This window comes from Fusarium proliferatum, assembly GCF_900067095.1.
Source record: "Fusarium proliferatum ET1 genome assembly, contig: FPRO_scaffold001, whole genome shotgun sequence".
NCBI lineage: Eukaryota > Fungi > Ascomycota > Sordariomycetes > Hypocreales > Nectriaceae > Fusarium > Fusarium proliferatum.
Window position 1 is genome coordinate 2,785,694 of NW_022194790.1, and position 16,679 is coordinate 2,802,372.

General features: G+C 50.1%; 7 protein-coding genes across 7 annotated transcripts; 4 read left to right on the forward strand and 3 right to left on the reverse strand.

Annotated features, from left to right (window-relative positions):
• Positions 1–230: 230 nt before the first annotated feature.
• FPRO_01176 (related to WD repeat protein IEF SSP 9502) lies at positions 231–1,909 on the forward strand (the record flags this gene model as incomplete). The annotated part of the gene is made up of 2 exons (XM_031234372.1): positions 231–481; positions 538–1,909. 2 exons carry the CDS (start codon positions 231–233, stop codon positions 1,907–1,909), a joined length of 1,623 nt encoding a protein of 540 aa, XP_031075296.1.
• A 3,446-nt stretch (positions 1,910–5,355) lies between these two features.
• FPRO_01175 (uncharacterized protein) lies at positions 5,356–6,258 on the forward strand (the record flags this gene model as incomplete). The annotated part of the gene is made up of 1 exon (XM_031234383.1): positions 5,356–6,258. The coding sequence occupies one exon, from the start codon at positions 5,356–5,358 to the stop codon at positions 6,256–6,258; it is 903 nt and encodes a 300-aa protein (XP_031075297.1).
• Positions 6,259–7,530: 1,272 nt separating this feature from the next.
• Positions 7,531–8,658, forward strand: FPRO_01174 (uncharacterized protein; the record flags this gene model as incomplete). Its single annotated transcript, XM_031234394.1, has 2 exons — positions 7,531–8,540; positions 8,589–8,658. 2 exons carry the CDS (start codon positions 7,531–7,533, stop codon positions 8,656–8,658), a joined length of 1,080 nt encoding a protein of 359 aa, XP_031075298.1.
• Positions 8,659–8,759: 101 nt separating this feature from the next.
• On the reverse strand, positions 8,760–9,578 carry FPRO_01173 (uncharacterized protein; the record flags this gene model as incomplete). Its single annotated transcript, XM_031234405.1, has 1 exon — positions 8,760–9,578. One exon carries the CDS (start codon positions 9,576–9,578, stop codon positions 8,760–8,762), a length of 819 nt encoding a protein of 272 aa, XP_031075299.1.
• A 1,666-nt stretch (positions 9,579–11,244) lies between these two features.
• FPRO_01172 (uncharacterized protein) lies at positions 11,245–11,956 on the forward strand (the record flags this gene model as incomplete). The annotated part of the gene is made up of 2 exons (XM_031234416.1): positions 11,245–11,837; positions 11,893–11,956. 2 exons carry the CDS (start codon positions 11,245–11,247, stop codon positions 11,954–11,956), a joined length of 657 nt encoding a protein of 218 aa, XP_031075300.1.
• A 561-nt stretch (positions 11,957–12,517) lies between these two features.
• FPRO_01171 (related to cystathionine gamma-synthases) lies at positions 12,518–13,957 on the reverse strand (the record flags this gene model as incomplete). Its single annotated transcript, XM_031234427.1, has 2 exons — positions 12,518–13,555; positions 13,721–13,957. The coding sequence occupies 2 exons, from the start codon at positions 13,955–13,957 to the stop codon at positions 12,518–12,520; spliced, it is 1,275 nt and encodes a 424-aa protein (XP_031075301.1).
• An 883-nt stretch (positions 13,958–14,840) lies between these two features.
• FPRO_01170 (uncharacterized protein) lies at positions 14,841–15,852 on the reverse strand (the record flags this gene model as incomplete). The annotated part of the gene is made up of 4 exons (XM_031234438.1): positions 14,841–15,224; positions 15,306–15,446; positions 15,506–15,534; positions 15,678–15,852. The coding sequence occupies 4 exons, from the start codon at positions 15,850–15,852 to the stop codon at positions 14,841–14,843; spliced, it is 729 nt and encodes a 242-aa protein (XP_031075302.1).
• Between the last annotated feature and the right edge of the window lie 827 nt (positions 15,853–16,679).

Consider the following 16,679-nt stretch of genomic DNA (forward strand, 5'->3'; position numbering starts at 1 on the left):
GTAGCCCAAATCTTTTCATCAGTATAGGATTGAATTCCTAAGATTTCTTGCCTCCCCTCCACTATCTTCTGGACCCCTGTCACCTAACGTTAGGTAGCGAAGGTCCCCTAATGGGTTGACCTCTTATCGATAAACCCCACTAGAATTTTTGGGAGAAATTTATCTGGGCGCCCACCTACCGATGCACGCTGGACTTTCACAACACCATTTAAGATACCCAGGCAATCACCATGTCTTCCATGATTACAGCCGCACAGTGGGTCCCTAGGGGCTTCGCTGCGCCTTTCCCTCAGAAGTATACCCTGGATGAGGCAGAGTTTGAGCGGATAGCGGAGCTTGCCAAGCTCCAACTGGACGACGCCCAAGAGGATCTTGAGGAAGCTGAAGCTGCGCAAAAGGGCACAAAGGCTATTAAGACCGCGGACGATGAAGAGGACTCGGACATGAAGATCGATGAAGACAAACCAGCCGAGAAGACAGAGTACGTAACTGACAAATGTCTGAGAAGGGAGGACAGAGACTGACTGAAGGCCTCAGGATCAACCTTAATGATGATGACCTAAAAGAATATGATTTGGAAAACTACGACAACGACGAGGATGAGGATGTGCCTGGAAACGGCGAGGGAATGGGCATGTTTGGCAACATCAAGTCGCTGGCATACTACGAGTCGAATAAGGACGACCCCTACATCACAATTGATGCCGACAAGGAACAGGAGGATGAGGACCGAGAAGAGCTCCAGATTCTTGCGACTGACAATCTTATTGTGGCTGCCAAGGTGGAAGACGAGATGGCGCACCTCGAGGTTTTCGTTTACGAGGATGAGGCTGATAACCTTTACGTCCACCACGACATTATGCTCCCAGCCATCCCTCTGTGTGTCGAGTGGATCGACATGCCCGTCAACAAGGCAGGTGTAGAGAAGGACTCGGCAGGTAACTTTGTGGCCGTTGGCACAATGGACCCCGATATCGAGGTGTGGGATCTGGACACCATCGACTGCATGTATCCCAATGCGATCCTCGGCCAGGGAGGCAACGAGGAGGAGAAGAAGTCAAAAAAGAAGAAGAAGAAGTCCAAGAAGTCCAACGATGAATACCACGTTGACGCTGTCCTGTCGTTGGCTGCAAACCGCAAGCATCGCAATCTGATGGCTTCAGCCTCTGCCGACAAGACGGTCAAGCTGTGGGATCTCAACACGACAAAGTGCGCCAAGTCGTATACTTATCACACCGACAAGGTGTGCTCACTTGCGTGGCACGCGAATGAGCCTACCGTTCTGCTCAGCGGATCTTACGACCGAACTGTGGTGGCTGCCGATATGCGTGCGCCAGATGCTAAGCCTCCCCGATGGGGCGTTGAGAGCGACGTCGAGAATGTGCGGTGGGATCCTCACGACCCAAACTTCTTCTTCGTGTCCACGGAGAACGGTGTCATCCACTACCACGACGTCCGTAATGCGCCGTCCGACCCCACGGGCACCAAGGCTGTCTGGACGCTGCAGGCTCACGACGAGTCTGTGTCTTCGTTCGACATCAACCCCGTGGTCCCTGGTTACATGGTGACCGGCTCGACCGACAAGACGGTCAAGCTGTGGAACATCCAGCCCGCAGGTCCCTCGGTGGTGGTCTCGCGCAACCTCGACGTCGGAAAGGTCTTCTCCACCACGTTCGCGCCTGACCCGGAGGTTGCCTTCCGCCTCGCCGTCGCCGGCAGCAAGGGAACAATGCACGTGTGGGACACCAGCACCAACGCGTCGGTGCGCAAGGCCTTTGCTCAACGGGTGCCCGAGCAGCGCGGGAAGGGTGAAGATCGCCTCGTGGGTGTTAACAACGACGACAGCTCCGACGATGACGATGAGGAGGATGACAAGCAGGACGATGATGATTCGATGGATGAGGACTAGACGAATCTCTTGTTTATCGAAAACGTTTCGAATCAAGATATTGGGCAGATCTACCGCCTAGGTTGAAGTTGGATGAGATCATTGGCTCAGTGGGCAATCGCGCGGCGACCCCTTAGAGAGCACTGACAATGGTCGATTGTAGCGAAGATCATGTCTTGCCCGCTCTAGAGGGCGACTCCCCGAGAAAAAGAGTAAGGTACTCTCTGCATGAATGAAGCACACTGGCGCACGGGAATTGTTTCACAGCCGGATGGATATTGGGGGGGGTTACAACTCGAGTACCTTAGATAGACGATGGTTCTGAACGGGAATGGAAAAGTTGGATCTGATCTTGAAACAATCTTGGGTTCTTTTTCCCCCCCAGTGAGTGGCGGAACGAGATGAACATGGAAACAATGTGTGAGCATGATAAGATAGCTGGTGGAAGGGCGAAAATTAAGGGTCCTCTTGGATGGTCTGAGATGGCTCACGAACCAAGCCGCCATCTTTGGGTTGTCTGAGAACAGCCATTCACACGTCACAGGCGCCGAAAATAGGGCGGTGGCACTGAGTCGCGCGAATGCATTGTCAAGGACCAATCTCAGACAGTCCAAGACAAGACGAACGTGATGGTGGACATGGCGAAATGAGACCTCTGTGCGCTGGGCCCATATGTAGGTAGCTAGGAGACGGTTGAAGAGCGGATCATACATCCACGAGAATATAACCGGCACTAAGGCAGTCGAACGATAGGTATTGCACGAAAGAGAGGTTTCTGAGGACAGACATTAAATAGGTACTCAATATCATATATCTACGGAAATTCTCAAGATGCAGCAATTTACGTATTCAAAGGTAAGTTGTGTCTATGGTCATCCTCTCGCAGTGGAGTAGACAAAAGCTGTGACCATGCAATGTTCAGCATTTCGTTTATCGAAAGCGGAGGATCTACCAGGCCCCAAAACACACGGCATTGAGCAGGAACAGGGAGGGTCATGCTGATCCTCTGCCTGTCTCGTACGTACTTTCTACGGACCTAGACGCTATCACATCACAGTTCAGGGCTCTAGTTGGATCCGCTTGCGCAGGCACATGGGCCTGAAACAGGAGAAAACGGTAATGGCGCTGAAGCCGTTGACCAAATCAAGGACTTCTTGAGGCTCAGAGACGAGTTGATTGAGGGGGGAAAGGACGGTCAACCAGAGTCTGAAGGCTTGTTCCTTGATGTGCCTAAGGAAGCAGCTCTGGTCATTTCCGAAAAGCCATGACCACGACTCAATTACAGTGTCTGTGTGAAGGTCCTTTTTGTCAGGTAACTGAGACAAGACGTGGACGGTGTGGCTTTCGACTGCTGATGTACAATTCAGCCGATTTAGTCAGTTCCTGGTGATGATCTTCGACTTGTTAGCTGTGTGTGAGCTGGTCATGCAATAACAACACATCACATACGAACGCATATTCTGCATCCAGTCAGCCAAGCTGTCAAAAAGGAATTGGGCGTCTGCACTGCAGTTGAGTGCTTGCATCCATCCCCTGGCGATCGGTGTAACCCGATTGATAGAATAGAATTTTTCCATGTCGGGCCCTGTTCGTCACTCAAATGGGTCTTCCCTGCTTTGCTCTGGTTAGGTTGCTTTGCTGGTAGCGCGCGGGTCACGTCGCCGCCATGAATGGTGGGATATGTTGAGGATGGAGGGTCAAGATTGATGGTGAATGGCCCAGGAAAGAGCTCCATGTTGGTGGGAAGCCAACATAGACGTGCATGTATATGTATGCTACTGTACCTTAGCTGGGAAACAAAGGCCTCACCATTTGGTTCCGGTCTACGGAGTACCTAGGTACTAGCTTAAAAATCAAGGCAAAAGGCAAAAGAAACAAAGCAAAGATGCCTGTTTCCAAGCTGTAACGAATTAAGAGAGGAAAAAGAAACAATTAGGGTGCTGTATCCGTAGGTACGCGTGTGTCATCGATCGTGTATCACCATTGGCGTTCTTGGGCTTGATCGTGTACACCAATATTGTTCTATACTCTCTGATGGCGATAACAAGTTGCAAGACACGAGAACAACAAATATGCAATTGCTCAGAAGAGTCTGCACGACACCTGAGCCACCACTCTTCAGACATCAGCTGGTTTTTTTCTCTTCTCGCCCTTCCTGTTGGCGCTGGTCGCGGGTTTTCCCATGCAGACAAGAGAGAAAAAACCAAATCAGTGGACCGATCACTAAAGTGACAAGGGGTAGAGGGCGAGAGAGAATACACGCGATTGGCTGGCTCCACTGACGCGAGACCAGGATTCTTTGCTTCAAGTGTTCTTCTAGCCAGGGGCGTCGGCCAACGAGGCGGGGGCTTAATTGCAGGGACATGGGCCTTTGTCTAGGGATAGCCACAAGGGGGGACGGCCGGGCCGTTGCAAAGCCCAAAAGTCAAAGCCTGAGTTTAGCTGCCCTCCAATTCACGGGCTTGGTGGCCAGGTATGCGCTAAGCTTACAGTGAAAGGCCGGTGCCCACCTCCGCTGAGTACCTCACTGTCCAGTGTGACATGGAGTGTCCACTGCCCGTAGGTTCGGCTTCAGCTCTCCAATCAGGCAGTTGTTAGCAGGGCTCGGGTCCCCCATATCTTTTGTTTCATCCCCCCGTCCCCACGCCTGCCGTCCAGTTCGATTCTCTCCATCTAGTTATTCTCAAGTGCTTGCTCACTTGACTTTCTCTCCTTTGCCTCTGTCTCTGTCCTTGTCTTTGTCCTTCGACAAACTTGCATTGCATACGTCGGAAAAGGCCTGTATCTTCAATTCTTCTCGAAAACGCAAAGTATCACGATCCATCGCTCCCTCGATCGTGTTTGCTTCTCAGTGTGCATTGATTTACTAGTAGCTCTGTATCTCTCTGCCTCTGCCAGAACCTCTTTATCTTCCTTCATTTACACTCTCACTCTTTTCTTGTATCCCTTCGTCGCAGGATCGATCAATCAAACCTCACGGATACCGACCGATACACCTATTTTCGACGTTGAACGTTCCCTTACAACCACCACATTCTCACGTTGTCACTGCAAAGCCGGTCAGCGTAAATCACTGTCTTTCTCGAAGAACCGACACATTCACATCGAATCACGCCAGACGTTGATCTTCCGCTCCAGAAGTCGGATCTCTCGCGGACATCTTATTCATAAACTCAAAAGGACTGGACTCCTTGTCTCACTACGCATTCAACCTCAACCGAGATCACCTCACACCAACGCTCTTTGCTCGCTTGCCTAGCAATAGTTCCAAGCAAAACTTGCCTCAAAAAGAAATTTGGTGTCAAGTTAGTGGCACAACCCTTCTACGAGTCCTTCTATCACAGGACGTTGTTCACTAGCAGCAACTCCTCGTCACCCTACAAACTCACTTAGAACCCGACCAAAAACCAAAAACCTGTTCGACAAAAGACGTAACTCAGAATATTCAAATTTCCAAACCTTCAACCATGTCACTCTCACGCGCTTTCACAACTAGAAAGGCCAAAATGGCCGGCCAGACCGAGATGGGAGAGCAACAAGTTCAAGTGCCGCACCGTAGTAACTCGGCCCGCGATAGACAGCATCCTATTCTACGACATCAGATCTCTGCTCCGCTTCAACTTGTTCACACAACCAACATGCTCTCCTACAACGCTCCCGATATCCCGCATGCTGCTCTCCGCAGCAAGTCGTCTCTGCGTTCCGTTGGGGAAGAATCCGAGGCTCCTTCAACTACCGAGTCAACTCCACCTACGAGCCCGGATGTATCTCCTGTCGAAGAGTGCCCAGGCCCTAAGCCCAACCATCTGTCAACCTATTTCAGTGTCTCGGACAAGCCAGCTGTCCTGTCAAAGATCTCCGAGGCTCCTGCAATTCCTAAGCGTTCGCCTTCGCACACAAAGCAGAACTCATACGAAGCGCTCGCCCGTCAACGATCCACCTCGCAGATGTCCAGAGACTCAGAGCACTCAGTGTCGACCAAGGCCAGCTTCACCTTTTCACGATCCTCGTCAACTTCTACTAGGGCGTCATCAGCTTCATACGTCTCTGCCAGCCAGGCCCAGAAGGCTCCCCCGATGCCTGTTCCAGCAGTCCCCGCGGTCGCTCCAGTTCCCCCGCCATCTTTCCAGCAGCGAGTTCTCAAGGATTCTCACCCATTTGGTCACGAGCTTGCACAAGTCACCGAGCTCGCCGAGGAGTACAGCACCAGGCCGACGACCAAGGAGGATGAGGAGGACCACCGATTCATGAAGTCCAGAGGTCTGAACAAGTTCTCTCCCGAGGAGTATCTCAGCGACGTTCAGAGCCTCATCCTCAGTTTCTTTCCTGAGGTGTCACATGCCAAGCCTACAACACCGCAGTGGATTTGATCCAAAGGCGCACTCTTCACCGACACACCGGTTTCTTAATTCGGCAGTACATAATTGATAGACATTTTACGACCATGAGAAGGGGGTCCTCAGTTGGACAATGGCAGACATGACTAAAAAGGTACATAGTTATTGGTTGCTCCACGGAGCGGCATCTATTCACTCGTTGGATATTTTTTCTCTTTGAACACGTCTCTTTTGGTTTGGTTTGAGTTACTTTGAATGAAAGGACCGTGTCTGATGCTCAGATGCTCAAGAGTGTTTGACCGGACATAGGTTTCAATGGGGCGTTTGATAAGGCCAGGGTGGTATAAGGACTGGATGGATGGATGGATGGATGAATGGACGGATGGATCTATGTATGGGATGGCCTGTTTTCTTTTGCTGGATGATTTGTTTCATGATGTTGTATCTAGATGGATACCTGGTCATGCTACCTACCTACACACTCGCCATAAACGGCAATTTTTCCTTTTCACACTCCGATTTCCGTTTCTAGAGCGATGATCTTGATGCTACTGATTTTGAGTTAAGCTGAAACTGCTGATCTTCAGTCGTTGCAACGGACAGTCTGAAGGTTAAAATAAAACAGGATAAAATACGTGTGCAGCAGAATGAGACATTGTGAAACTTGTCATCAATTAGGAACGAGCATTTTCATGCGGTGCTCGTTGCTTTTTTGACTTTTAGACTGTGAGGTAGTCGGACTGTCTCCCTTGAACCCCGGCAATTGTACAAGGGCCGCTGCAGAATCGGAAACACGCCTTACTCTAACTCAAACAACAATTGGGTATTATTAGAGTAGGGGCTTAATATGAAAGACTGCCTGAGGGTATCCAACTTTGGGCAATAAGTTGAAGTAGCCTTTGATATTGACTTGTCTGTCTTTGCCCTTTTTTATTCTCTCTCTTTCTTTGTTTTATGTGTGCTCGTCGAGGTTTTGAGTTTTGGACAGCTTCTCCCGTTGTGGCGTCTGGGTTTTTCCCATGTGACGCGTCTGGCTTTTGAACTTTCTTTGCTGAGGGTGTGAGAGATAAATAATAAACTACCAGATTCCATCTTATTCCCGACCAAGGCTGGTGGCTTCGGCTGCCATGGTAGGGGCAGAATTGCTAATTGTCGAGGCTGTACATGATGGTTCAGCGAATAAATACCTAAGGTAGGTAGTTGATGATTTTGGCTTAACCTAGACCACTTCTCTAGGCAGCCCGAGGTTTATAGATCTTTCAAATCCGAAATATTTCGCTGCTGATATTGATCAATGTCTTGCTCATGAAATCCTCACGTCTAAACCAAGCCGCAATAGTAGATGCCCTTCGCGGCCAAACACTACAAATTTCCAATCTTCATAATTTCTTCTGTGGCTGGCCCAATCCTCGAGGTCAACTCAACCGCCACCATGAGCACGTTACGCCAATCGTCAATCGAGCGGTTGAGCGCATGGCTACAGCATATCCGTTGATCGCCCGTCGAAAAAAAGATGACATTGCTTCTCTGGCTTGTTCACTATATCCCCAAGCTCGTAGGCGGCAGATCGAGGCTTTGACTCTCTATACGACGTGGCTCGTTTGCTGGGATGATGCTGTTGATGCTAACGAGAGCGATCTGGCGGGTGACTTTATGCGGGCAGAGCGTTGGAGGGAGCAGACTATGCGCATGGTGCGTGAGGCATTGGCCGTTGACGAAATGAGTACGAGTGAAGCGGCGGATGACGATCCCATCAGCGGCGTGTTTCGAGAGTTCGGTGGGCGATTCTGTCAGACGGCGCCGAGGGATCAACGGCGCCTCTTATATGATGAGATCCAATTCTTCATCAACAGCTGCGCGGCTGAACAGAGGCTCCGCCTGGCCAGTCGCATACCTGACTACGAGCCGTACATGAAGATGAGGATCGGCACTGTCGGTGGAAGAATGCTCTGCAGTCTTGTACCATATGCAACGGACGAGAGGCTTCCAGGAGCGTTATCGTCAGCTCCAGAGGTCGTTCATTTATGGACGCAAGTGAGCATTCTACAGAGCTTGATGAATGACATGCTGTCGCTGAAGAAGGAGTTGCGGACTGATTGTGTCATCAATGCCGTTGCAGCCATCATGGAGCCTGGCATGAGCTTGGATGTTGTAGTTGCTAAGCTAGAAGAGAGGATGAAAATGGCAGTCAACAACTTTGACGATGCAGCGAATATGTTGCTTCATAAGACTGAGTTTCAAGAACAGACACACCCCATCGTGAAGAGATACGTTGGTGGATGCCGTTCCATCGTCACAGGCACACTTAGATTCACGTACGAAGACTTTCTCTCTCCGTCAACAACAAAACTGACTTGTCACAGATTAACATCGCCGAGATACAACATACAAAAACTCATAGAAGAAGACGGGTCATTAAAAATTACACTTTAAAGTTTCCCGATAAATACCAATCTATACCCTGGATCATATCCTAACTTTCTAATGATCCTCGCTCCAATGCATGCATAGGTAAAAGAAACGCCCACAAGGGTTCAAAGGTGCTGTTGCCCTTGGTTTTGGGACGACACCGCCTTCACAAGGTCTGTGATGGTAACAATCCGATACCCCTGCCGTTTGAGTTCGGGAAGAACAGTGCGCAACATGGGCACAGTCCACGATCTCCTGTCGTGGCAGATAATGATGGCTCCCGGGTGAGCCATGCTCAGAATATGCTTCGCGTTGGTATCGGGGTACGGTATTTGGGGGTCGTGGGGATACACACTGCCCAAGGTGATGCGAAAACCCTTGTTTCCCAACACATCCCGCATCCGCCTGTTGAATATTCCAGACCCTGGACGGAAGTAATTGTTGGGTAGGATCTGACCGTTGGCGGCGTATGCCTCGGTCAGCATGTCCTTGACGAGGTGGACTTCCTCCAGCAGCTTTTCGTTACTGAGTGACTTGGAGGGCTCATCATGCATAGCATGGTTTCCCAGCTCATGCCCCTTTGCAACCAATTTGACGAGCTTATCCTTGCGACCCTCAACCTGGGATCCTATGACAAAAAACGTAGCGTGGGCCTCATTCTCCTCCAGGACCTGCATGATATCGTCGGTGTGGGCGGACGGCGCATCGTCGATAGATAGGGCGATGATCTTTTGGTCGGTGGGCTCCTCGAACAGGACGTCGGGGTACTTCCTCCGCAGCCAATTGATGAGGTATCTCGGAGGTTTGTAGACGCAATAGGCTGAGTAGAAGGGGAAGATCAGGAGGCCTACGAGGACGAAGAGGGCTATAATGGTAGCCATACGATTACGCCTGACCCTTCGCCGTAGCTTGGTGGGCAGGCGGAAAAGGGAGAATCTGGCCATTGGAGCATTGACTAGATGGTCAACTGCGGCCGCAAGTCCCAGAAACGAGACTCTGCAGCCTGCACATGCTCCCTCTTCTCAAGAGGGAGGGAGGGAGGATGAGAGGAGGTTGGTGATGGTTGTGTGGTGGTGTTTTTGTTGCTGTAGAGGTTAGATGCAAAGAGACCGGGAGGCAGCGAAAAGGGGATGAGCATCATGGTCATGGCGCCTCATGCAAGACGGGACCCCTCTACCTAGGTACCCTGGGCTGGCCATTTACGCTCCCGCTCGCGCTTCTGCAGCGTCTGTTTCGACCAATGAAAGACGAGCCTAGCGCCAAACCCCTGCGCTTGACGCGGCACAGAGAACCATCATCGGGGGGACGTGCACAGGGCTGACACCTACACAGCCCAGTGGCACAGTTGATCGTTTCTGAAAGCGCAGCAAGCCAAGCACATCAGTTACGCTCCCAGCAACCAGCAACCAGCTCCCAAGATTGGCGAAGGTTCTCAAGCGCCTAAAACTTGTTTCTCATCCTAATTTGAGCATTCAAGCGCGACTCTGGTTCGTTGCTCAGCCCTATCGCGCTTGAGACAGCTCCCAGGCCCTCTAAGCGATTGTTTCGGAGGTTTAATGATGCAGCATGTGGCTGCATTGGTACACGGGATGGCTGAATTAGCTGTCCGGTTCACCTGTAGCCGATCGGGAGGCGCCCTTGCCGAGAGTACTGAGTATCAGTGACGATGTCAAGTCTTGCTGGTGTTGGGGTTCTCATGATGCCCTGATTTTGGTGGCCTCCGAGACGGGAGTCATGATACTAGCTGTGAGAGACTTTGTGATGGCTGAAGGTGTGAATGACTCCTGGGCATTTGTATCTGAGACAATTGTGATACTAATATACCTAGCTATGCTCTGTGTTCCATGTCAACTGTTCAGTCTCTGAAATGTTTTCAGATTCAAACCTGTCCCATAGCAATCCAGGTACTCTACTTGCATTGCGAAAAACCTCATGATGCATCGACAGGCTCCCTCAAAAGTCTTGACAAGACAACTGTAGATCGGGACTAAATCGCGTGACGTTGGTGAGTTCACTTTCCATAGCCAATTCGTCCCTGTCATTGGGTTCGGTTGGATGAGCCTCTACCCATCCTAGGAAAGCCATCTAATTTTGATACGGGAACAAGGCTAGCAACTTCGGCGGCCTGCGAAGACTGACGTCTTTTGTTTCCAATTCCCTGCATAACGTTCTGACTCTAGCCTGCATCCAGTAAGCTTGCTGACCACTCCAGGGGGTCCCAGGCCCTTGGGGAGAGTCCCCCTGCACGGCCACGATCAACTATCGCTGGGGTTCCGAGGAGCGGGCGTTTCTCATTGGTCGAAAGCTGCGGCCTCCCGGCGTCCCCGCGAATAGGGAAGCTTCAGCCACGACCGCAACTTAGTTGAAGAAGCATGCTTGAGGAATTAGAGGCAACCAAACAATAGGAAGTGACATATGTCAAGGGATATTTCAATACATCATGTTTAAAAAAGATGCATTCAGGCTCAGGTTAATCTGCATATTCACTTCATTCACAGACAATTCAGTCCATAGGCACCCAGTTCTATTTGACCATCGCCATTACAAACTCTCCACTCAAACAACTTACACGCAATTGACCAATCACCAACGACCTCACTCTCAGCAACCATGAGTCGTCGACAAGACCACCACCATCACCACCACCAACACCAACAGCGCAACTACGGCCAAACCTACAACACAGACAGCTCCAGGAACTGGAGTGACGAGGCCGTCAGAGGCAGCTGGGATTCCAACTACCAGAGAACAACATCAGCCAACACATCACCAAGAGACCAGTCCCAGGCCTGGAGGCGTCCAAGTCCCCAGGCCTACGACAGACGCCAGACCATGGTTAACCAATGGCTCGGCCAACAGTACAGCCACGACCCCTCCAACTTAGTCGATACTGTTTCTGATCTCACAACTCCCACGACATCTCCGGCCTTTAGTGACTCTCCCACATTTCCCTCTCGAACTCAGGAAGCACCTCCATATCAGACACATGCTGTCGCCAATGACTTTCTTGCACCGCCTTTGAGGACTTCTATCCCCCACCGACCGCATGATAGCCACTATCCCAATGCCCCTCCAGCTTCTTCTCGAGGCTCTACATCTTACCGCCTTGACAACAGATCCGTGGACTATCGACACATGGAGCCCAGGTCAGCCGAGCAAGATCTTCGAGGAGTTGGCTCATTCGCCGACAATGATCGTTCACGGTACGTCTATAACTCCCTAATAACATGTAAACACCACTGACTTATATCTCTATAGCCGGGAAGTCAAGTACAAACCACTCAGCAATTGGTTTGGCCTCTGGTTACCTCCTCAAGAATGAGCTTGGCCACATCAACACCCAAGATTCGACACCACTTCAACTTCAATGCTAAGCAAGCATCCCAAGCGCTCAGCCACAACATCTGGCGAAAAGGCATCTAGAAGAGCATAGTACTCTTCATTGCAACTCGGCTTCTCTCGTTCTCATTTCTTGTTTTCCTCTCCTCTTATCTGCTCTTCTTTCTAGATTTCTCTCTTTATAACAGCCTGACTTACATACACACATGGGTTACGTTGGGTTTACATGTTTCCCCTATTTTGTATGGCATTTATTCTTAGATCGGACAGTCACATTCGTTTGATTGTGTTAGACCAGTGTTGTGATCTTTTCATACAAATTCCCTCTCTTTCTTTTTCTTTCTGGTCTGTGTATATCTGATATATCACGACATTCTCTGTCTCATGGACGAGCCATTCAAACAATGCAAGCCATTGTAGAGGATATTGATTTCCATTATGCATTTTTCATTTTCTCTATAAACAAAAGCTTTCTGTTTTTTCCTTCCCTCTATCCAAAAAATGACTGTCTGTTCTAGTTCTCTATCTCCTTCATTTACTGACCTCACTTCTCCTCTTCTTTTCTCAAAGCCTCCAGGCCTTGGAGCAAATCGTTCTTGAGATCTTCAGGACCTTCAACACCGATGCTCACCCGTAAAAGCCTCTTATCAACCTTAGGATCTGTCATCGCACGCCACTCAATCAAACTCTCAACACCACCCAAGCTAGTGGCATGGTGGAACAACTCCAACTTGGATGGTAGTCGCTTAGCGACATCTCCATCGCGAAGATACACCGAGAAAACAGGGCCATAGCCATTGGGCATCTGCTTCTGTAACCAACTACCCTCGATTGATGCTTCGGGCTGGAGACTGGCGTGCTGGACACGCTCAACGAGGGCGCCGATCGCAGATGAAGGATCACGCTGCTGCTCAGCCAACCAGGCAACAAGTGCAGTAGCTGTAGCACTCTGGCGCTGGACGCGGAGCTCGAGAGTTCGAAGGGAGCGGATACCCAGCCACCCCTCCAAGCTACCCATAACAGAACCAAGAAGAAGGCGGTCGTTGAGGAGACTACGTTCCCAGTCCTTGTGCTTGCGGTTGACAGACAGCGTACCGCAGAGCATATCGGAGTGACCACCAAAGTATTTTGTACCGCTATGCATGACAACATCAACGTCATACTGGAAAGGATCCTGCAGCGGAGGTGGTGCAAATGTCGCATCAACAGTCAGGTAAGCCCCGGCTTTCTTGGCCTTTTCTGCATATGCTGCAAGATCGCGTGCCTCGCCAGTAGGGTTAAGGGGCGTCTCGACATGGATGACATCGCCGGGCTCGAGGTCCTCAACAGCACAGTCCAAAGGTAGTTGCTTGAGACCTGTCAGACGAGAGATAATGCTGATCACTCCGTGGCAGCCGTGGTAGCCATCTCCAATTGCAATGCGCTTAGGGTTCAGATGGACCAACATGGCGTGGAAAGCAGACAGACCAGAAGAGTAAGTAATTGTCGGAGCGCCAATGACGGATGTGAGAATTGCCTCGAGACGAGTGGTGTTGGGGCCAGTTGCCCGAGAGTAGACATGAGAGTCCAGAGGGTTATTGGGCTACACAAGTTTAGCAAAATTTCGTCATGGGAGAAGTCAGAAAGCTGTCAGTGGGCTTCATGATGGCCTTGGGTCGACTCCAGTCATAAGATTCCCGACCATCTGGTAGTAGTCTCTTCTGGAGACACCTGCAGCAAATCAAGACAAGGAAGCATGCACACTTACATCGGTATTATCCCAGGCCTTCAGTGCATCAGGGTCATTGCTGTACCTGAAAGTCGTGCTGACATGCATAGCCGGCGCAACGGCTCTGTGTGACTGGATGCCCTCGTCGGCATGAACTGCACGGGATGCCAGTGACAGCCCGGCGAGGGAGCTATCAAGTCCGGTCCTGGCCCCGGCTGCACCGTCCGGTACCGCCGAGACGTCCTTGAGGTTGGTAGGAACTTCGTCAGAGGCCATGATCTCCGTCTTTGTCTTTTCAGTTGTTTTGAGAATTTGATAGAAATTTGTAAAGTTGATTGATATAGTAGTAGTCTAGGTGAGGGGCAAATCTTGATACTAATAAAGACTGGAGTGTTATTAGCCCAATTGGCACGTCCCCAATGCTGTTGACTCGCAGAGAACGGATTGCGAAGTTAATTCGGCCTCGTCTGCTTCTATATCTACTCATGCCTGGCGCCCTCCGAGTGATAGAGCGGGGCCTCTAAGGAATCTAGCAATGACAAGCACGCAATAACAAGTGGATGCAGCTGTTGGAACAATATCTGCGGTTTCTTTTACTGGACTGCCTCCGTCATCGGCTATATTACCACGCCCTATGGCAAGATCCTGCTATGCTGAATATAAGCTCAACCATAATTATCCAATCAATATTGCATCAACTTTGACAATCTAACACTAAATGGGTTTCTCGTTGAACTCAGACATCCACTCAGTTTATACTTGTGTAACCGAGGCCGAGAGTTTATAGCTTATGATTGTAACGTCTCACCCTGATGTCCAGCAACTACTCGAAGCCATTATGCAGGTACATAGTACACTGAAACATATATCTCTTCTCATTATCATTACGTAGCTCATATTCGGTCCATTTCAAGGGGCATGACCCCATAGCAAATATTGCTCGTCCGTCTGGGCATTACAACTCCACGGTCAGCCCACAGTGCTCTTTGCACAACGCACTCATCCAATCCTTGATTCTCCATCAAGGTGTACCCAGGTCTCATAGCGAATGCAATTCTAGCATTATCCCGACCTAGTCAACCGAAAACGCCGAGAATATAAATGAAAACTCCAGGTATCTCTAATACAATGTAGAAGAACAAAATTTTGGTCGTGCATCTCATTGCATTTCTTGGCCATCGGTTGAGACAGTCACCTTGGGGGATGCGTTGTCCATGGGAGTGAGCTCCGAACCTTGGCCGCTCTGGGCTCTTTTGCGACCATGCATGAGGAAACGGGATACAGTAGGGTTGCTCGGGCTGTCCTTGTCGGAGAATTTCGAGAAAAACCCCCGCTTCTGAGGCTGTGCCTGGGGAACCGGCGGCTGCTGCTGCTGCTGCTTATGGTCGTCCAGTCCTACGTCTTCAAAGCGCTCCTCGGCGGTTGGTGGCTGCTCGAATGATCGCTCGACCGCAGATCTAGGTAGTCGGGGAAGACGTGCTGAGTCAAGGCTCTGGCGTGTTGGGAAATCGCTGTTGGGCATTGGCGATCGTGCAGAAATGTCCTGTTGCTCATGTTAGTCGTGCGCTAAGCAAATGCGAAGGATATCTGATTTAACGGATAGCAGATTATAGAAGATACATACGAAAGATCGGCGGTAGGAATCAAAGGACTCGCGGGAAATAGAGAAATGTTCAATGTCGCCGGAACTGCTTCGAGTATCTGTCGAGTTGCGGGTCGAGAGATACTTTCGAGGCCACTGGCCCTTTTCCTCAGTAGGTGATGGCTTTGCAACCGTTAGCTTCAAATCTTGACCTTTTGCACGTTGGGCTAAAAACGACTTACAGGAAGATAAACGCCACTGTCGTTGACAACTGTTGCGCAAAGACACATTAGCCCAAGTTCCTCTGGTCTTGTGACAAGATGCCAAATGCGCCTCTTCATTACTTGCCCCCCACTGCGGAGGTTGAGGGGGAGGCCATGAGAGACGAGAGGCGACTAGGGTCGGTTGACATACCGCTCATCTTGTATTCGCCATTGTCGCGACCTTGACTTCGAATGCTTAAAACGGGGGTGGACTTGGAGCCGACAGTATCGACTTTCTCGAAGCCAGGGGTAGAATCAGGACGTTGGTTCTCATCTTGAATGATAACACTGCCAGGGCGACGAGCAAAAGGGTTGCGGATAGGCATTGCGAAAGACAAGCGGTGGAAGCTGTTGATGGAATATTTGATTGTTGGTATATCAGAAGATGGTGTTGTTGAGACAAGCAGCCGATTGAAGTCTGGAAAGGTGTGATATGTACCACGAGGTATTACAGGCACAGGACAAAAACGAGATGGAAGGAAGGGAAATATGACATCGAAGAGAGGGAGGAGGAAGGAAGGAAGGAAGAAGGGAAGGCGAAACGGAGGACGGGTTTTGGGGGCAGCCGATGTTTAAGTTAATTGACTTTTAGAGCCGGGGACGACGACGGGGAAGGCGGAACCCCAAGATGGGAATGGATACAAGGTAGGTAGGTAGGTAGTCTAGGTATTGGAAATGGGAAGGGGGAATGGGAATTGGGACTCGTGCTTTGCCCAGTTAGAGGACGAATAGGAAAAATTGAAACATAGAAACAGCCTGTGGATCGATGCTAAGAACTCTGTAAGTGGGTGAGGTGTGTGTGAGACTTGGCGATTAGTAGAGTGAGAATTGTGATTGTATGTATGTACATATGTATGTGTGGATAAACGAATACGTGTGCGCGTGGCACCACCGAGTCGGGTCAAATCCTCGCTTTCGAAGAGGGTGTGAAACATGAGATTAGTTAGGGACCGAAGTGAGAGTCCACAATGTATAAGGGCGATGTTGAGTCTGAGATGGTTGAGAAGGGCCTCGGCATCTTCTTTACAATTTGTTTGGGCTTTACTATCTATCCATCACTCATCATTTTCGAAACATAATTTTCTGCCGACTGGCAAAAAAAACAAGCATCAACTATTTGCACTAAAGGGCTAATAAGCATTGCTTGCCATTT